The sequence below is a fragment of the Acipenser ruthenus genome, chromosome 21 (genome assembly GCF_902713425.1).
Source record: "Acipenser ruthenus chromosome 21, fAciRut3.2 maternal haplotype, whole genome shotgun sequence".
Lineage (NCBI taxonomy): Eukaryota > Metazoa > Chordata > Actinopteri > Acipenseriformes > Acipenseridae > Acipenser > Acipenser ruthenus.
In genome coordinates, this window is record NC_081209.1 from 25,654,022 (window position 1) to 25,675,178 (window position 21,157).

The following is a 21,157-nucleotide window of genomic DNA, read 5'->3' on the forward strand; positions in this document are numbered from 1 at the left end:
TTCAACGTGCAACTCGGGGCTCTGAGTCTCTCTGTGTTTGTGTTGCGTTTTAAATAAAGTTTTATAAAAAAAAAAAAAAAAAAAAGATATATACAGTTTCCGGTAGTGAAGGACCGGAAGATCTGTATGTAGTTCCTAATCTGCCTTTATTCTCTCAAAGCTGTTACCTTTTTTTAAATTAGAATCACACATTTTTAATTCCCTTGTATAGCTGCTGCACAAAATGCTGTCCTTGGATTTCCTAGACGATGTGCGGCGGATGAATAAACGCCAGGTGAGATCAGAAATAAAAGCGGGGATCACTGTCTTATTAATTTAATTACACGTAGCCTTAGCATACGGTACTCTAGATAGAGAAAAAAGAAAATAGCGGGTTTGCGTGCATGCACGAGTGTTTTACAAAAACACACACAAATAAAATTCACCGTTTATATAGTGTAGTTTCTGTATATATAATTAGGTAAGTGGTTCTGTTGAAATCTTGCAAATTACATCTCCAAATAACATGCAAACCACATTTGCGCCTACAATTCTGATAGCACGATATAAATAACTTAAAAAAACAAAACAATGGGAGAGTTTTAAAACAAGATATATATATTTCAGTGTATATATATATATAAATAAATATGTTTTTTTTTCTTTGTTATAGTATATTTGAATACTTTCAAGCTCAGCTTTGAATAAGTAAATTAGCCCTAAATAATGCTGTAAATAAATGTTGATGTAGTAAATCAAACGAACAGCTCGGAAGCTGACAAACAGTCACGTTCAATATGTTTTAATAGTCTTCCGATGCATTTAACTAGTAAAAATGTTAATTGTGCTGGCTTTGTGGGTATCTTTTTGGAGAAGGTCTGGTTGAATGAAAAAGAAATGTTTCTGTTTTAAACTTTCAGCTCTACTACCAGGTCCTGAACTTCGGAATGATAGTTTCTTCAGCCTTGATGATCTGGAAAGGCTTAATGGTGGTCACAGGCAGTGAAAGTCCAATTGTGGTCGTACTCAGGTAGGTTAAAGAAATCCATAAATACCACAAAGGAGAAAACTCTCTATCCATTTTCAGAGAGTTGGTGTCTTTAATCCTTCAAAAGTGTTGGCAAGACCAAAGACATTTACACCTTTTACAGGGATGTAGTGGACGTGTTTGTGTACATAGTCTTACTTTGCCCCAGTTTTACATATATTTTGAGAACCATATATTCATGGCCTCATAAACTGAGCTGTTGGTCTTTCATGTAAGAAGTTAATTTATATAATTGAATAATTCATTTACTAGTAAGATGGTGTCAGGTTGCAGTTTACCCAAATTAATGGGCTCAAGTCAGTAGATTTAGTTCTGATTGTCTTTGTTTTTATTGTTTTATAAGAAGAAAATCCTGCTTGTTGATATAAAACCTAAAACAATAATTATCTTTTCTTTGCTTTAAATTAACCTTGCTTTCTAGTGGGAGTATGGAGCCGGCTTTCCACAGAGGAGACCTTCTGTTTCTTACCAACAGAGTCGAAGATCCCATCCGAGTTGGAGAAATTGTTGTCTTCAGGATAGAAGGAAGAGAGATCCCAATAGTACACAGAGTCCTCAAAGTGCATGAGAAGTATGTTGGAAGTACACACAATAAGAATCTATCTTGTCAGACTGGCCTCAGTGCTTTTTGTGTCTGTCACTTGTTCTACATGAAATCCTAATATATTGCACTGTTTTACTAGCCCTCTGTTCTTTACCTCTTTACCTACACACAATAATGAAATGTGATTTATAATAAAATGTTGCAGGGATGCCTTTTGAAGAAATTATTTTGACTACCTTGGCAAATTTAATACTTTCCAAATTTATGTTTTTGGACATTACCAGAGACACCAGAAACTACATGCATAAACACACGTAATATTACTTGTATACAACATGCATATTGTTTTAAATGAAACTGTCTTCATAAAAAATGCATAACGCCTTTATGCATTTTCTCTCTATTTGAAAATGACCTGATTTCTTTAAATTTATTTTTTAGGGAAAATGGAGACATTAAGTTTTTGACTAAAGGTGACAACAATGCTGTAGATGACAGAGGTCTGTACAAGCAGGGACAGCACTGGCTGGAGAAGAAAGATGTGGTGGGACGAGCTAGAGGGTAAGTCTGTCTGAGTATTCTGTATGCTCGCGTTGCTCCATCCCATTGGATTGTGTAGAAATGAATGTTAATTAACTCCCTGAATGTATTTCCTATGAAGTGTTATTGGTATCTAGAAATCAGTTAATGGCAAGGTGTAATGCACAGCATGAGTGGTGTTATTTAATTTAAACCCTTTTTCCTTAGATACCACTACAGTAGATGCTGGTTATGTCCTAGTGCTTGCCTCACCTATTGCTTGTGCAATTTAGAATTCCCCAAAGTAGTTCCATTCTAACAGAATATGAGGTTTGTGTTGTGTATTGGATACAACAGAATTTATTCAAGACACACAGCCCCTTCCTGTAGATAAGAGGTTCATTTGTTTGTTTAATTAAATATTTACTAATACAATGCTTCTTGTGTTGGGCCGTACCACTGACCTATCTTTTTCCTTTATTTTGCACTAATTAATTACAATTTTCACAGGTTTGTGCCGTATATAGGAATCGTTACTATTCTCATGAATGACTATCCAAAATTTAAGGTAGGATTTTTTTTTTTTGTTCTGCATGAAATTCACATACAGTATTTCCCATACATTAAACAAGCTGTTTTTCTAACTGTGTTTATCGGATTCTTTCTTTTTGCAGTATGCAGTTTTATTTCTTCTGGGGCTCTTTGTACTGGTCCATCGGGAGTGAGGATTCTGTTATCTGGACGCAAATCATTGTTGCCAGGCTTATTGCAGACCGTCTCTCATGTTAGAAAGATTTTGTGTAATGTACAAATTCAGTTTACTATTGGAATTCCTAACACGTGGGGTCATTTTTTTTTATTCTTCTTTCTACGCTATCTTATCCTGGGCAGTTTGAACTCAGGACCCAAGTTTAAAAAATAACAACAATAAAAAATCATTGCTTTGTCATACTGGGACTTAATTTCTCTCAATTAAAGCTGTGGCCTGTAATACTTAAGCATTTACTGACTCTTGCCAACTTAAGTTGCATATGTTTTTAAAAGCATTTTTTCTCTTATGTACATAAATGGCCAACTCTGGAATCAGTTCATTAGTTCATGCTTTTTTTTTTCTTTGAAAATCAGTGGGTGTTTTTATGTTAAAAGCTAAAGTCAGAGTGTTTAGAATTTTATTGGAGATACTCCGCACACCTGCTCAGGGCTAGCGCACTGGTGTTGCATTACTCTGTCGGTTACAAGTCAGTCGTTGCAGCTTTAGACCAGTATTAAACTGCCTTGTCCATTAAAAGCACCACACATTGGTGTCCCCAGGCTATCAGATATCTGATGAGTCAAAACACAAATAAAATAATTTGCATCTTCTGTGATCTGTCATGTTTTTGTTTTCTTTTTTTCACTTCATTGTTGGTAGGAAAGTAGGTTTTCTGTTGCCCCAAAACAAGTGGCAAAAGTTATTTCCTGCACAATAGTGATCTTCGCATTTATTAGGAGAAAATATCCTGCTGTTAAAGTAGCCCCATGGGACCACCGTCAAGTCATTTATTCAATTCAGTCTGCGCTGTCGTTTTTGGAGCAAAGTCACATTATGACCAAACTGTTGAAATATTTAAAGATGTCATACAGTTTTGTTTTAGTTTGTTAAAATATACCCCAGTGAATCGGTGGAATGTAATTCACATTTTCCTGTTTTTGTGGTGTGATGTGTTTTTGATTTTCCAAATACATTTCAGACAACGACTGGTAGATTACTGAAAAACACTTGGTAGTCCTAGTAGTAGTCAAAAATAAAAACACTAATTGAGGGGTGTGTAGCTGATTTTTATCAGAAATATTAATTTCAAAGAAATCTCCCTGTTCTCTCGTTTTCAATCAAACGCCCATCCGCTTTAAGTAATGTGCTCTTTATTGGCCCATTGGTGCTTATGCTACTGCAGCCTTGCTGGCTCTAGTGTTGATTTTGTTTTATTGCAACCACTTTCGAATGCAAGTACTGTAGCATGAAGTCGTGTGATTCAGGTCCTGCACATTTACCCTTTGGCCTGAAAAGAATCCCCTTTTCAATGTGGTTTGTAAAATTGGGTTAGCTGAGAAAAAAATGATTTGTATAACAAAGTCAAGAGTCAACTGGCAGGAGTGTATACTTTCTGTATAGCATAAAGTGTTCTGTTAAGAGCAACACTGCACAGGGCTTCCATTGCTGATCAGGCCAAACTATATCAATTCAATTCAACAGTAATAGCAAATACAATAGTTCAAAAATAATGTGATCATAAGATTTATTTTATTTATGATTTTCCCCTTCTGGAAATATTCTGCAAAAATAAACTGATGGACTGGGCACGATAAAATCTAATTCTAAACCCAGTTTTTAAAATCATGGATTAAAATGAATAGCCGCTGCTCTTATGGTGTTCTGCTTGAATCTGTAATGAACAATTTTGTTAAAGTTATAAGTATGTCTAAGAAAATAAGATATAATGCAGAATTTGTATTTATATTTTTATAGTATTGATTGATTGGTGCCCCATGATTGTCAGGAGACAGCGAATCAAAATAATGCAGAATTCCTATACCCTCCGTCATACATCAGAAAAGTTAGAACAAGTTACTAACCCTCTCTGGGTCTAAACATGGGGGTAATATAGTATTTATCCAAGGTATACACTTAATAAAAGATGTACAAACTCCACAACATGAGACTTAACGAGTCTACTGCCTTTGACTTGATTTCCATGTGCATTCAATTCAAGCTGCAATGATTTAGCAAACCATTATTTGACTAAAAAAGGAAGATATAGGCAATGGTTTCAAGGTGACAAATATTTAATGGTGGTCATATAACTGGGGAAAGAGAAATCAGATTTCCTTCCTTAGAACTAGTGTGCCAAATCCTTTTTAATTTTCATGTCACGACTGTTGGGTGATATAAAACCACCCAGAAATGATTTTTTATTATACATTGAGAAATATACGAAAAGAAACACTCAGTGCTATTGAGAGTTTAATAGTAAAGGATGATCAGAATATATTTAAAATACATTCGAATACTTTGTGGGCAATTTGTGTTATTCTTGTTCCGTCTAAGCTCAGAGAAACCATTCAATGCCAGCTCCTCGATCAGTACACAGTGATCTGCACAGGCATAGCTACAGTACAGACAGTACAATCTACTAGACGGATTACAATTGGGTTAGGTCAGGACAATGTACTGTAAGTTTGCATCAACATTTATTTAAAGATGCTTATACAATCAAAGCATGCTTATTAGCTATTGGAATGCTTTTGCAAGCGGCACTTCAGTTTTAGTTTCATTTTAGACTCGGGGCTCATCCCTTTGACAATTGTCTTGCATTTTCTTAAGCAAAAAAAAAAAAAATCCTTTTCATGCGGTACATTTTTATGGCACATTTTCTTCACATTTTTATACCCTAAAAACTTCCCATTGTTTGAAAGATTTTTTTAGACCACCAAAATGAATGTATTCCCAGTATTCCTAGCACCACAATGGATCCGGTACCAAGCTTTATCCTTTAAGCATGTCTGTTTATTTTGCTAGCAGTCAACCGTATTTCTTATAAAATGTAATAATTTTTTTTAGGCATCAAACCTGTTGTTATGGGTCCAAACCATTAGAGGTAAAAGCTATGCAATGATAGTGAATTAGTGCCAACCGGCACCCTAGTCGATCTATTTAATTTGTTTTGCTGCCTGAGATTTGGACGATTTCAGTTCTAACCCCCTACTGCTTAATGCAGGAGTATAGCTAATAACAGTGAATGGGATTTTGAGTCACTTCGGCTTTAAGTCACGCTAAAGTGATGATGTGAACACCTGGATGCTGTCCTCAAAGAATGCTCTAGAAAAGAACAGAGCCTCTTCACATGTGAAACAATAGCTTCTTAATGCAAATCACCTTCCAGTGTGGTGACTGATACTTTGACCTGCCATTGCATGCTTGTCTTGACAAATCACAGTGCCAGACTAAGCCAAAGACGAGTCAATATACTGGTACCTCTAGGAACTAGGCTTATGACATGCAATATACCCTGATGAGAGAAATGTATATTACTAAATGTATTCTTGGCTAGGGATATGTCTGATGAAAAGACAACAAATTATTTATTTATTAATTAATATATTAGGAAAATGATGTAAATAATTTAACACAGTATCACATGGAAATATTACACGTATTTTATTAGGCATCATTTTTTAAAAGAATATCTAGTGGGGGGAAAAGGTTACATTTGTCTTAAAACCCCTCTGGATTTTTTTTAAAACAGCAGCAGACGGTTTTGCTCTGGCAAAGTCCGCTTAATTGGACAATCCTAGAATAATTGTGAAAGATGAGTTTGGTTGAGATTCATTTGTCAGTTTTTCAAGCCCCATGAGTTTGCAATTGGGATTGAATGGATCAAAGATCAATACATCTTTTCCTACTACAATTTGTTTGACCTATTCTTTGATTTTATTGGTCCTTACTAAATAAAAGCCCTGTGGATGTGGGGGGCATTATTCTGGACAGCTCTCAACTTTAAATAAACATTGCACTGTTATAAAATATGTACAAACTAGAGAGTAATTATTTGTAGAAATGCAGAAATTCAACATTCTCTGATCCTGAGAAATAAAAGCTGTAAAATGTATGTTATTTGTAACATTCCCAGTGGATTGAATCTGCTGAAGTAAAGTGGATCACATGCTTTGACTACCAAATACATTTCAGATGCAAACTCCTATGAATTCCACAATAGAGTCTGTTCCAAGTGAATTCATAGTGTGGCCATTTTTTAAAGTTACAAATGAATACACAGAGGACCAGATTTTCTGTGTTTATTTTAAGAGAGAAATCTACCCAGTGTTATGGTACAGAGAAACTTGAGAGTGCTTCAGGGAGTTTGATTTATATCATTGAACTGGGAATGAGGAACATTCAACCTCATAGTGTCTCCAAACCAAGACTGACAATATGAGTGAGTGTCAGGCAGTGACGACGCCCATGGAAGGACTCACCACTCCAATCAGTGCTACTGTACATTTAAAACATAGTGGCATATTCAGTTGTACTAAAAAGAACCGACGTAGAGTTAAAATTAAAAACACTTTTCAAGAAGGAGCTTTATTTCGATATGTATTGGAAGCCATGCATATTGTATCGCACACAGACTGCAATAATGAAGGTGATTATTACAGCTAAAGAGTGTGCTGGTTGTCCCTTTTCTAGTTATCATGACGCTTGTGGGTGATATTGTATTATTCATTATACACGTAATTACATCAAGGCAGTTAGTCCCCAGGAGTATTATAGAAACGTGTGAGAGCAGTGACAGCTGTGGCACCTTTTTTAATTGTGCTGCCCTAATCTGATCCATCTGCTTTATTGTTAATCTTCTATATATTTCATAGTTCCCACAGCATCCAGTTGTCAGCTATTGAACGTGCTGTTCTTGATACAAAATGATTCCCGTAATGTCTAGAGCTGCGTGCTTGTTCAGACAATGCTTGCAATATGAGTTCAGAATTCTTTCTTTACTGTGTTTAAGTTTAAAATATGTTTTTAAACCAAAACACTGAACAATCCACATAATACTCTGAATAGCAAATGCATGATGCTTGGCTTAATACACGTGAAGAAACAATTTCATTAGCCAGTCAATAATCGTCATATCATCATATCGTTGCTGAAAAAAAAACAAAACACATATGTATCTATTGAATTATATATTTTTTAAAATGGATAAAAGAGTACCGTTGCCACAGTTTGTCTTTAATTGGCCTCTACATAAGGATTTACAAGAAGTAGGAGCTACTTTGCAAAAACTGCGGAAAAAAACTGAAAGAATATGACTTCCCTCAGAGTTGTGCAGTTTTTCTAGTAAACATTTCATATTTTTTCTTTTTAAAATTTCTATGCAACGCACCTCCAGAGCCACACAGTATATCATATAAATGTATCAACAGCCATTAGTTTTAATAGAAAGAGGATGCTGGTGTGCTGGTCTTGTTCTGTTCCTAGCTCCTTGATCGTAGAGGTGATTATATGTGACTGAACAATTTTATGCGGGTACTGTGGCTGACAAGGGTGCAAGATTGCTAGACACACAAACAAGGTTGGAGACATTTAACTGCAATAAATCAGGTTTTTATTGTCACAAAAGTAACAACAAAACAAAAACCTAACCCCTTCTTTGGAGTGCTATAAACTTTTGAAGTTCCTCCCTAACTACCAGACAGTACAGCTAAGGTGTTTGACTGTCTTGTATTTCAGTGATTATTAACACTAGATGTGCACATCGTACTTACAGCACACAGTACACGTTTTCTAGACACAGTTTTCTCTTTCCAAACACACCGCACTCCTCTCCTCCTCTGTAGTGCCCCTTCTACTGCCCCACCCTGGCTACAGGGATTTATCAACAATTAACAATCAAGTCATTACACTAACCCTGCCACATGACTGAATGATGCCAGTTGCTTCTCTTCTCTCATGCTCTTGCATGCTTACTGGGTTGAAGTGCATAAATGGATGGGTGTCAATAAACTCTCACTGGCTGATATGCCTGGCACACCGTTCAGAAAGTCATTGCTTAGAGAAGGGCTAGCAGCAGGCAATCAAACACTTGTTAGGAGAGTGACATTTCATTAAATCTACACAAACGGGAGGCACTCTTTGCCAGGTTTTTTAAATCTAGTTCAGACAGCTTTATAAAAGCTTTGAAGAAACATTTAAAAAACTTGATTGCAACTTTTAGTTAAAATATTTCATATTTATATTTTAAAGTTACTGTTTTGGTATTTGTTATATTTTAGTCAATTTAGAGTGATTAAAACAACAACATGCTTAAAAACTATTTTATTTAATTACATGGCTTGTTAAATCCTATGCTGAACCTCTATTTTAAATATATGAAACGTATTTAAATATGTTCAACATATGCATTATATTCTCTCTTCTTGTATAGTCTGTCCTTTTTCATGTTCAGTTTCAGAGCTGTCTGCCAAGTATGTTTATTTGAATGAATTTAACATCTTATTATACTTAAAGCTTGATGCAGCTTTGTGTATTTATGGACAATCTTGTGTTTTGCTGAATTAGCCAATTTGCATATTTGAGGGTCACACCTTTTTTATTGCAATGCTGAAATAATGAAAATATTTCCATGGAATGGATGTAGATTTGAAAGAAAAAAAACAAAGAGGTCCAAAACGAAAGTTCTTGCTCTTGTTACTCAGGCTAGAGTTGAACTCCTTGAAACTATTTTAGCACATGAAAGCATGAAAAGAAGGGGACAGAGAGAGCAAGTGGTGTCTTGTGCTTCAGCGAAACCCTCAGGACTTAAGAACTCATGAATCAAATCAAAAACAGCAAAGCTTTTCCTTAATACTGTAGCTTGCCAGTCAATGCATGTCTTAGTCGTCCAGAGGACATCACAAGCAGAAGTCATGTTGTCATTGTAAATACGAGGCTCCAGACTGCAATCTCAACTTGTCACAGTGAGGATCAAGGCAAACCTCCCGTGGAAGTGTGAGATGCTTGTGTTGCTGCTGATAATGGACTGCATTTGCACTTTGAATCCCTGCTGGTTTCTGTTGTCTGCTCATCTTTCTGTATTTCTTGTATTTCTGATCTGTTATCAATAAAGTCACCAAGAATAGATATAGCACTGAAGAACATTTCTCCAGCTGTTGCATTTCATTTTTTTTAAATGTTTCAGTTTACGGTTCTGCCTTACAGTTATCTCTTTTTATAATACAGAGAATATTTCGCATTGAGTTCAAGATCTATTTCTGCAGCCTGACCAACCCCATCAAATTCTTTTTAAAGCAAAAAATGTATTGCTGTGTCCACTGAGTATGCATGACAGCTCCGCATAAGTTTAGGATAGCTTTGTAATTACTGGACATTACTTAGGACACAATTCAACTCTGCCAGTCAAAGACAAATAATGCATTAATCCAGTCTACCACCTGAGCCCTGTTTATTAGTGTATGTGCATCCACAGTGCTATCCAAAGATAGTGACACCCTCCTATCTTTTTTATGCAAAATGCCCCAATTGTGGATATATATACATATATATATATATATATATATATATATATATATATATATATATATATATATATATATATATATATAGAAGAGAGAGAGAGAGTAATGTTTTATAGTGCTAAACAATACATTTCAGCTAGTAATAAAATACAATTTATGTAAAACATTGGTGAAATATATTTTTCACTACTTAACTTTAAACTCAGATTTCTTACATTATCACCAGTGAAAAGTACAAGTGTAGTCTTATATAGTACATACATACCAATATTTCCTAAGTGGTAATTATATTGGCATGAATTAAATCGTTTTGCATTGAAAATATAGGCTGGTGTATAGATAGATAGATAGATAGATATTTCATTATTTTAAAATAAATCTTTATTATCAGAAAAATCACAAATTAAACAATTTAATAACAATACAAAACATTTACACATTTCAACAGTGTTGTGCATTAAATATTTGTTAAAATCCCATCCTCATGAATAAAATCCCATCTTCCATTGAGCACACCATCCCACGAACAGCCAAGACTGTTTGGAAGTGATCCAAGTGATATACTAATTTATAATACATCAAATCAACTCACACTGCAAGGCACCAACACTTTAAACACAGATACACCATCAGCAGTCAACACATCACTCAATTCGTTTTTATACTTTTTAAAATTGATTATCATCTTCACTGATCTCTCTCCCAGGTCTGATCATCCTCACTGATCTCACTCCCAGCTCTTTATCATCCTCACTGATCTCTCTCCCAGCTCTGATCACCCTCACTGATCTCACTCCCAGCTCTTTATCATCCTCACTGATCTCACTCCCAGCTCTTTATCATCCTCACTGATCTCTCTCCCAGCTCTGATCATCCTCACTGATCTCACTCCCAGCTCTGATCATCCTCACTGATCTCACTCCCAGCTCTTTATCATCCTCACTGATCTCACTCCCAGCTCTTTATCATCCTCACTGATCTCACTCCCAGCTTTGATCATCCTCACTGATCTCACTCCCAGCTCTGATCATCCTCACTGATCTCACTCCCAGCTCTGATCATCCTCACTGATCTCACTCCCAGCTCTTTATCATCCTCACTGATCTCTCTCCCAGCTCTGTATCATCCTCACTGATCTCACTCCCAGCTCTGATTATCCTCACTGATCTCACTCCCAGCTCTGATCATCCTCACTGATCTCACTCCCAGCTCTGATCATCCTCACTGATCTCACTCCCAGCTCTTTATCATCCTCACTGATCTCTCTCCCAGCTCTGATCATCCTCACTGATCTCTCTCCCAGCTCTGATCATCCTCACTGATCTCACTCCCAGCTCTTTATCATCCTCACTGATCTCTCTCCCAGCTCTGATCATCCTCACTGATCTCACTCCCAGCTCTTTATCATCCTCACTGATCTCACTCCCAGCTCTTATTGTCATGCTATTAGAAAACATCGTGAATACAGTGTTACACTACAGAATGTGCTTTGAGAATGTGCTCTCTCCCTGTTTAATACAGACAATGTTAATTAAATGGGTCTTTATCATATAGTCATTGCAATTAATATTCAGAGTATAAATTTAGACTAACAGGTAATATTAACCAAATCGATATTAATGTCCAAAACATTGTCAGTGTGATATATAGGTACATTTTACACTTTCAAATGACTGTTAGGGAATAATTTGTATTAATAAATGCAATACATTTTAAGAAATGATATCATTTTACATCATGTTTTACTTTTCTATATTGATATAGACCTGATCGGGGAAAAACAAATGATGCTCGGTTGCGCTGGCTACATCCTGAAATTACAATCTAACAAATAATGTCCTCCGAGTTTCTTCTTTGTCTTTTTCCTATTGCTGCACACCACCGCGGAATCGATCACTCAAAAAAAAAAAATACCTGGCTTTAGTCTCAGTGTTGTTTGTAGAATATTTAAATATATTCCACGCTGTAGCAACCCGTTTTGCGTAGGAACTTCATCACTTCGAATGCAGCAGAAATAGTCCACCCCTGTCTGGACCATATAAATACCAGAGCAGACCGCTTGACAGTAAAGAGAGCACCCACTGACTGCAGCCACAGGGACATTCTCATTAGCTTCGGTCTTCGAGAGTTATCGAGACTCCACAGAGAGAAAGAGAACAGTTTCCAGCATAGCATCAACCACAGGAACATCTTTTCCGTTACTGTTCTTGAGGAGAAATGTCTGAAGTTACCGTGCACCAGATCTGCCAGCTGGGGTTCCTTACTTACTTGTTTCTGTTTTCTTACATCTCGGTGACTACATCAGTAAGCTTAGATCTAACTGAACTGAGAAACAAAGTTGCAAAGATTAACGTTAACCCGAGAGGAAACCTATGGGCAACCGGTTAGTATCTAACACCTTTTTTTAAAAAATGTGTCATTCTCTCGATTTTAAATATATCATTGTCGTGTGTAGTTTAACAAGCATGCAATCTCACTTTCATGAACACTTCTGAAGTCCAACAAACCCATTGTTCTCTTCCAGGCCATTTCATGGGTAAGAAGAGTGTTCTGGACAGCCCGGTACTTGACTCGCCTGACCAGCAGTCTGTGAACTCGCTCAGGGAGGCTCTGGATCGCGACATCAACGTGCAGGAGATCTGGGAGCTGATCACACAGGAGGTGCTGAAAATCGCCCTGAAAGCGCAGCAGCAGGATACTAGAGGGAAACTAGACGTAAACGAACAGGTAAGAGAGACCAACATTTGGATTTATTAAAATAGATAGGGTTTCTTTTTGTTGTAATTTTAATAGTGAAAAACTAGCTTATACAATCGTCGTCTTCCCCCCAAATCTTTCTATGAGTGTGAGGTAGCAGCTTGTATATTTTCCATCATTCGGCTATGACTTGGTCGCTTTTAGCTGCTTTGGCCATCGGTGCATGCTGACAAATGATAATCATCAGTATGCTGCTTTTGTAATAGTCATTTATTTGGAAGGAACATATGAAACATTAATCATTTAGATAATGGGCTACACAATATCGCCATTCTAAAAATGACAACATTAAAAAAAGAGTTCCTACACTGAAGATTTATTTGTCCTAAATGTCCATAGCCTTCCTTTTTTCATAAATAAAATCCATTCTTTATATTGCAGGAGACTGGTTTATTAATGAAGATACTGGAAAGCTACATTCAAAACACCTGAAAGTGATGGAAACCCCACCCTCCCCCAATTCTTATATATATATATATATATATATATATATATATATATATATATATATATATATATATATATATATATATATATATATATATATATTCCTATGGTATTGAGGGGGGATTTCAGACATTTCAAAAGGATTTTGTTTATAACTGAGCAACGACTCTGAGTGAGTTGTATTTGTCATTTATTGTAGCTACATTTTGTCCTTTGTTTTTTGTATTTGTTGTATCTGTAATATTGTTATATAATATCTATCATCAATTTATTAAAAAGGGAGCAAGTATTACCTGTATATTTTTCTGACCTTTTTCGCATTACTACTGATGTAACTGTGAATAAAGATAACATGATTTGCAGAGAAGTGGTGCCGAGAATGAATGCTAATACTTAAATACAATCTTACAGTTTCTTTGCGATAGTTGCAGTGCGACTACTCCAAAAAATGTGTGCTGTTTAAATTCACTAGAGCCACACTGGGTCTTGAGAAAACCACAACAGCATTATGACTGCACTAAATTGCACCTGCTCCAATTAGTATTGAAAACAATTTGTGTAGATGCTTAAAACCACACAAACTAAATACATACATTCCAAAGTATCAGCTGCACTTGCATTTCTCAGAGGTGTTAGTCTCCAGGGAAGAGGTGCTTCCTAATGCTTCTCATCTGGACTGAAGCCCAGACAGTGTAGTCCTTCCATTGTCTCAATGGCTCTTCTCTGGTATCATGTTGACCACAGAGCTTGTTCTTGTGCTTTGGTTTACATAAACGAATCCAACTATTTACATAAAATAATCCTGGGCAGGGTGAATTAGCAAGCTTGTTTTTGGCTAATCTGTCTTGGAATGTGGCAGCAGGACATCAGGGTGACGTCTGTGCTCAACTTCAAAATAGTGCAGTGATATCTTTAATATCCAGAAAGTAGACAGGACTTTAGTTTTACATCTTATCAAAAGGACAACAGCTACACAGTCCCCTCAACACCATGCTGGAACACTGGTGGAGATCTGCCCCAGAGGGAAAAACCCATCCACACTTTGATTTCAGTCAATCAACATACATGAGCAGCAAGGAAAAGGCAAAGGGCAAACCAGTTGAAATTCTAATGAAAGACTATATAATGGGTTCAAATGGACACAAAATTAGGGTTTGCAAATATGCAGTATCCAATTAAGGAATAGCTAAGAAGCCTTTGGTTTTATATTAAACCCAAGACTGTATGGACCATAGGTTCAAACTATTTTTTTTTTGGTATAACAACCTGTTAAAAGATCATGGTAGCTGCTTTCATGAAGAAGTTATCTCAAGATCTGTCACCTAAAGGAAATAAAGCAGTCCAGCCTTGCTCCTGTCTTTCTTCACTATTTCATAGAACAGCGAGTGAGGAGGAGCAGGGGGCTCAGCCTTCGGCATACAAACAATGCTCTCTGCATGAAGGAAGATTGCAAAGGAATCTTATTAGTTATATGTACAGCATTGTAGTCACGGGTAGTACTACTAATGTGTGTGTGTGTGTGTGTGTGTTTTTTTTAAAGACATAGGTGTTGCTGGACAGAGACCATTGTAGATTCTCAAAGATATTTACCAAATTGCATTTTAGCTCTTTTTTTTCTCAGAGGGAAACCCCCCAATTAGGTCTACAATTGTAACCCTAATTAGAAACGAGAGTTACAGGACACACTATTAAAAGGCTGACTGTTCCTGTATTTTTCCTTTCTGAAGATTGTGTGAGGTATATGAGTAAAATAGCTGTGGAAAAATAGTGAGCTGATCAAATTTTAAATTAATTAAACGAGATTAGCAGACTCTTGGGGGAGGACAAAGGAATAATTTAAATTACTAATAATTGCAAAAACATTCCAGTTCCAAGTATTTAATGGTGCATTTTGGCACTGACGAATGTAACTTTCAAAAGTAAGAAAAATGTGGTAAATTAAATTGTCATGAAATAAATATTTGTTAATGCAGTACTTCTTAAAAATCATCACTCGATATAATACAAATTTTAAAATGATTAAATTATATTAATGTTAAAATGATGTTCAATACTATCATTAAAAAAACAATCAATTATTATTATAGAATACTATATATATATATATAAACACTCACACAAATGCATATTATTATTATGTAGCTCTATTAACTAGATTACTACGGACTAGCTGAAGTTGATGGCAAGTGCTTCCGGGTAACAATGGCTGCTTCCTGATTGTCAACAAATGAAGCGTATCTCGTAACTTCAGCGCATAGTTGTCTATTTTAATCTAAAGAAAATGCCGCTGGTAGTGATGTGTGGGTTTCCTTGTAGCGGTAAGAGCCGCAGAACACAAGAATTAAAGGAATACATACTGAAGAATACGGACAGGAAAGTCTATGTCGTGGGAGACGAGACTGTGGGAATTGAACAAAACTCTGTGTATGCAGGTCAGTAAGATTGACTCCAGTTGTTTATAGGCTGCTACTACTGCTACCCAGGTTAGGTCAAATATAATAATATTTATAATAGTCAAGACTCAAGTTTGACACAGTAAATGTTGACTAGCGTCTGTAGTTGGGGTGGGTAATGAAATACGGGCCGGACTCCAGTTCGTACCTGAATTTCAAAATCCGGACCGCAGCCTGAATCCCTTTTTCCCTTTCTCTAAATAAACAGATCAATAAAACAGTTTTTTTTTTTGTTTCCTCGGACTTAATGTAAATCTGTAAATCATTGTCAAACTAACTGCCTAATTGTTATGAGTATTTATAACCTAGCTGGTTAACACTTTTATTTAGTTAAAGATAAAAAACGGTCCAGGGAATCAGTGTGGACTGTTCCATATTAAGCTTCTGACCATTTAGGATTGGGAATAAGTCTATACAGGGTGTGCCTAGCCCAGCCATGTCCATTTCGTTGTCATCACGATATTTGTGTGTTGTGTGACTGTGTTTAATGATGTGTGGGATGTTACATATATGTTGGAATCAATGCCATTCTCATGGCCCAGAGATATTTTCTACAACAGATTCCCAGAAAGAGAAAAACCTAAGGGGAGAATTACGAGCTGAAGTTGAAAGGTAAGACGTTCTTCACTTCTCGTTATTTAGCCAGGAGATGTACACAGCACGAGTGAATGAAGTTTAACAAGCGTGGGTGTATTTACACTCAGCATCCATCATTTATAACACCTTAATCCATGATTTCAAATGACAAACAGGCACATTTTAAAGGTTTTTATATGACTACTTAATGTAAAACTGAGGACCATATTAAACTGTATTTAAAAATAGGATGCTGTATTGTCTATTATACAAATAATTCACAAAATTACATTTGTTCTAAGTACTGCATGTTGATACTTTTCTTTTTTGTTTTACTAGGAAAGTTAACAAAGATGATGTTGTAATTCTAGATTCACTCAACTACATTAAAGGTAAGTCAATACAAAACAATGTTTGTCATATGACACATCACCATTCACTTAGAATATAAATATAAAAGATTGGTTCAAATTAGACCTGAGAGACGGACTTTAGCATTGGGCAATGCAGCATTGAATTTAGGTGGAAATTCTTCATCATTAAATTGTTTAAATTATTATGCTATATATATTTTTTAACAGTTCCCCTATAATCACAGTAAAGGTGTATGACATTTGAATCATACTACACCTGCCACTCACTGTTTCTTAATGAGAGTTAGGCTTCCTCCTGCCCCATCACATATATATAATGTGAAATCAGTCTAATTGAAATAAGTCCTGCCGCACATGCCATTCCAGAGAAGGTGTCATCCCAGAACCCTTACTGAGTGTACTGAGTGGTGGCAGAAAATGTTTTTAGCATCATTGTATTTAACACCTGTGTTAATTTGGAAGGAAATGCATGTAGCTTTATTTGAGTTTGCTGTATAGAGGTACTCGCTGGGAAGTAACGATCCAATTATAATTCTGCAATGACTAATGAGTCGTTTCCTTGGGGATGAAGGATAACAAGAACGTATTCGCAGGTACAGGGGGATCCTGCACAGCAGGGGTGGTCCGGTGAAAACAAGCTGCAGGATAAAAGATCAAATTCATTTTAAATTGATAATCTCATTAGGCATCTGAATTCTGTTTTCTGCTGGGTTAAATAAAGCAAAGTATAAAGGCATGATGTAGGTTAGTATACAATAACATTGCAAAGAAGTCAACTCGGTATTGATTTATTCATATTTAAAGTGGGATGTAAACCTATCAGAGCAATACATATATTACAAGTCAGTTGGCGTTTATATCCACTGACTGCTTTATTATTTTCCCCGAGGATTTGCAGAGTGAGTGGTTGTTTTGTCGTAAGTATTTTATCTTGTTTGTACTTTTTCTTTTTCAGGTTACAGATACGAACTTTTTTGTCTTATCAAACACGCCCAGACTCCACACTGTCTGGTATGTAAGTTTGCTTGTTATTACATTATGGTGCAGTGATTTTTATCGCAGTTGTTCGAGTAATTGCGGTAAATGTAAATGCTTATGTGCATCATTCTCTGATTCAGTGAAGATTAAAACCTAATTTGTTTTTAAAAGTGTGTTCATCATATAACCCGCTGCTTACGAATTAGTGATACAATTCCTACTGACATTTTATGGGAAGGTTGTGTTTAATTTTCTTTGTTCTAGTAAATGCAAGCAGAACTTGGTGAATGGTAGTCTGATGCTTTCATGAACATGTTCTGTTAGTTCAAGTGGCCATGATCTGAATTTGAAAGCAGCATTTCAGTTGCAACCATGTGGACTAGCAGTCTTTTAGCATTTATGTGTTGGAATTATTTGAAGGGTATGTGTAGTATTGGCACACTTATTTAAAATAGAAATAGAAGCCTGTTAACACTAAAGAAACGACACTCTGTCATCTTTTTACCCTGAGCTCACTTCACATACCTCCTTAAGCATGGTCGCTGATCTACATTTTCAGGGTATGCATAAACCTGTTTCAGGGATAGAAATAAGACTCCTATTGCATAGCAGTTTCACCCATTTCAGCTTTTACTACAAGCTTGATTAACCTCAGTGTATCGGTAACGAGCTCAGGGGTGTCTTATTAAACTCCATAGTAAAATCTGTAATGGATCAAACTGCTACGCAATGGAAGTCTATTTTCCATCGCTATTTTTATATGGTTAGGACTTGTAAACATGGCAGTTGTCTGCACTGGGCTTGTAAATATCATGGTGACTGGTGAACTCTTCCAACTCATAACCACAAGAAACTTGGTTTAAAGTTGATAAGGTTTTTGTTTTAAAGTGGCCCTGCCTAATTGTTTGTTTGCATGTGTAGATTTATTGCTTGACATCACCAGACGTTAGCTCTACGTGGAACAACAACAGAGCATGTGAAAAGCAGTACACCCAACAAATGTAAGTGTTGGTTATTTAACGCTAGACTTACAGTAACAATGTCTCTTAAATATGAACTGTCAGTTTAACCCTTGAAAAACTTCTGCTATAACAACTTGAAGTGCAGCATTGTTTTGACTGTACAATATCTGCTTTTCATGTTGCAGTTTAGATGCCCTTGTTATGAGGTTTGAAACACCGGACTCACGGAACAGATGGGACAGCCCCCTGTTTACCATACAGAAAGAAGATACACTACCTTTTGAAGCAATCTCTGATGCTATCTTCCACAGAAAAGCACCCCCGCCTAACCAGTCTACACAAAGCGTGAGTCATTTCCCAATTACTGTATTGCATTGATTGTGTTAAAAAATTTAAAAAATAATCTATTCATCAACAAAATGGTTTCTCATTTCTGTTTTCTTGCAGCAACCTCTTTCATCTTCAAACTTTTTGTACGAATTGGACAAAGTTACCCAGGATGTGGTGACGGTAGATTCAGTGTTTTTGAAGTATATGTTTTCTTGTGTAAACCTGAAAGGTCATTTTGTTTAAGGGCTGGGAAGTCTTATTGTAGTGTATTGAGTAAATCTAATGACATTAGTAGAAGTGCTTAATTTAATTACATTAGCAGAAGGGTTTTTAAACTAATTGTAATTGCCGTCCATTCTGTTTCAGGCTGTATTAAATGCCCAAAAGACAAGCGTCCCTGGAGATCTTATAGCTGTACCCGAAGCCTCTGAGAAAATATCCTTGCTGAGACATGTTGTAGATTGCTCTTATCTGCGTGTCATCAAATCTTTAAAGCAACGAGAAGCAGCGATGCATTCATTCTGCTGAGGTAATTTCACAAAGAGATGCTCAATCGATCTTACAGCCAGCCAGGTGTGAAATCTTGATTAAATGCACAGCTTAAACTAGGAAAGAAGTTTGTGTTTATTTACTGGGATTTCTTCCATGAGTAGACTGGGTCCTGCCCAATTTTCAAGATTCCTTTTCAGGATGCTGTTGCTTGCACATGTGTTGTAAAGAAATGGTAAGGAGAGCATTTTCTCACACAATGCACTTAGAGTGCCATCATTTTGATCCTATTTAAGGTGACAAAGATGAAATCATAGTTATTTTGTAAACTTGGAGACTTGAATACTGCTATATGCAATTCTGGGCTCGACTGACTGTGAAATCTGTTTCATTTAAGTGTAGTATTTGCACAGCATCATCAGTCTTTTAGGGAGCTTTGCAAATTGATAAATTGGCATCAGGACCTGAATGCCTGAAACATCTTTAGCCTCCTTTTTATTTATTTATTTTGCCTTAACATCTTCATACATCAAGCTGACCAGAAGCCTGAACATGGCAGAGCTACGAAAACTGCGGCGCCAGTTTATCAGCTACACCAAGATGCATCCCACAGAAAATATTGGAAAAATAGCCAACATGTTTGTACAATATTTAAACAAGAGTATACATTAAGGCTTTTTGTTTTGTTATTCTTAACAGGGATTGTTGTAGTTTGCGATGTGGACAGGATCTTTTTTTTTTTTTTTTTTTTAATACAACCCAGTATATTTTTGGAGTCATAAAAATTGTTTTACTAAGTTTCAAAATGACATTACTTACTGGAGATTTTATGTCTTTTAATTTGAGATATATATTTTTAAATGTATAATACATTTTAAGTATTACTGTGCCTAATAAAAAAATTTAATAAAACAAACAAAACTGCTCGGTCCCTTTAGTGCACTTATTTTGTGTTTGATCATTTACCGCATGAAACAGCTCTCCCCCATTTGAATTTTCCTGTAAAAGGATCATTTTAATGCTTTATCCATAATGGATTTGGTGTTAATTTACTGCAGTTTACCTCACCAGCTTTAGCTTCAGGTGATGGTATGTGTGCTAGCACACAAGCGCTTGTGATTTACTAGTTGTAACAGAAGTGCTAAGGAAATAGAAGCAAACCTAATTAAGTAATTTTAATGGTGAAACTAATGTGATCTGAGGCTAGAAAAAGCACACAGCACTCTTAGATCAATGCAGCTGCAGTGTTTGATCCACAGAGTCTCTCTATTAATGTTCTTAACGGAGCGTTAATCAAAACTACAGGGGATAGAGAAGGAAATGAAACACCTGCCGTAACACCACTGATAGGATGTAGGGTTACCGTGGGCAGCCAACTTCTCAATTTCCATCACGTCAAAGCCGTGGAAGTACAGAGCTAAAACTGTGAACACTGTTAGATGTGTCGGCCTGTTCATTTGAAGACTTTTAGAAAGACTTCTAGTCTAAAGGTTTGTCATTGAATTTACAAAATACTGTGACTCCTGCATCAATGAGCACAGGCACTGGACTTCTTTATTAAAAAATCTGCAAAACACATTATTTTCATTTTTTCCAGGCACTTTGGTTCATTTCCTGTGCAGCATAGATGTGTGTTCTGTGTTACCCAT

The 21,157-nt window shown here is 36.2% G+C and overlaps 3 protein-coding genes across 3 annotated transcripts; all 3 read left to right on the forward strand.

Annotated features, from left to right (window-relative positions):
* Positions 1-86: 86 nt before the first annotated feature.
* On the forward strand, positions 87-3,452 carry LOC131699146 (signal peptidase complex catalytic subunit SEC11A). The gene is made up of 6 exons (XM_058995279.1): positions 87-274; positions 900-1,009; positions 1,449-1,598; positions 2,013-2,132; positions 2,601-2,658; positions 2,765-3,452. Exons 1-6 carry the CDS (start codon positions 224-226, stop codon positions 2,813-2,815), a joined length of 540 nt encoding a protein of 179 aa, XP_058851262.1. The 5' UTR covers positions 87-223; the 3' UTR covers positions 2,816-3,452.
* Positions 3,453-11,134: 7,682 nt separating this feature from the next.
* Positions 11,135-13,376, forward strand: LOC117427693 (bombesin-like). The gene is made up of 3 exons (XM_034045908.3): positions 11,135-12,525; positions 12,667-12,869; positions 13,281-13,376. The coding sequence occupies exons 1-3, from the start codon at positions 12,360-12,362 to the stop codon at positions 13,329-13,331; spliced, it is 420 nt and encodes a 139-aa protein (XP_033901799.1). The 5' UTR covers positions 11,135-12,359; the 3' UTR covers positions 13,332-13,376.
* Positions 13,377-15,495: 2,119 nt separating this feature from the next.
* LOC117427932 (protein KTI12 homolog) lies at positions 15,496-20,257 on the forward strand. Its single transcript, XM_034046327.3, has 9 exons — positions 15,496-15,778; positions 16,360-16,411; positions 16,715-16,767; positions 17,705-17,760; positions 18,649-18,728; positions 18,875-19,034; positions 19,137-19,199; positions 19,386-19,454; positions 20,037-20,257. The coding sequence occupies exons 1-9, from the start codon at positions 15,628-15,630 to the stop codon at positions 20,178-20,180; spliced, it is 828 nt and encodes a 275-aa protein (XP_033902218.3). The 5' UTR covers positions 15,496-15,627; the 3' UTR covers positions 20,181-20,257.
* The last annotated feature ends 900 nt before the right edge of the window (positions 20,258-21,157 follow it).

What these genes read in the sequence shown, in the direction of transcription:
- LOC131699146 (XM_058995279.1), top strand. Translation starts at nt 224, where the DNA reads ATGCTGTCCTTGGATTTCCTAGACGATGTGCGGCGGATGAATAAACGC. An exon ending in GGCGGATGAATAAACGCCAG is followed by an intron (nt 275 to 899) that starts GTGAGATCAGAA and finishes TTAAACTTTCAG; the next exon opens with CTCTACTACCAGGTCCTGAA. An exon ending in ATGACTATCCAAAATTTAAG is followed by an intron (nt 2,659 to 2,764) that starts GTAGGATTTTTT and finishes TTCTTTTTGCAG; the next exon opens with TATGCAGTTTTATTTCTTCT.
- LOC117427693 (XM_034045908.3), top strand. Translation starts at nt 12,360, where the DNA reads ATGTCTGAAGTTACCGTGCACCAGATCTGCCAGCTGGGGTTCCTTACT. An exon ending in AGGAAACCTATGGGCAACCG is followed by an intron (nt 12,526 to 12,666) that starts GTTAGTATCTAA and finishes GTTCTCTTCCAG; the next exon opens with GCCATTTCATGGGTAAGAAG. An exon ending in AACTAGACGTAAACGAACAG is followed by an intron (nt 12,870 to 13,280) that starts GTAAGAGAGACC and finishes TTTATATTGCAG; the next exon opens with GAGACTGGTTTATTAATGAA.
- LOC117427932 (XM_034046327.3), top strand. Translation starts at nt 15,628, where the DNA reads ATGCCGCTGGTAGTGATGTGTGGGTTTCCTTGTAGCGGTAAGAGCCGC. An exon ending in CCCAGACTCCACACTGTCTG is followed by an intron (nt 17,761 to 18,648) that starts GTATGTAAGTTT and finishes TTGCATGTGTAG; the next exon opens with ATTTATTGCTTGACATCACC. An exon ending in AAGCAGTACACCCAACAAAT is followed by an intron (nt 18,729 to 18,874) that starts GTAAGTGTTGGT and finishes TTCATGTTGCAG; the next exon opens with TTTAGATGCCCTTGTTATGA.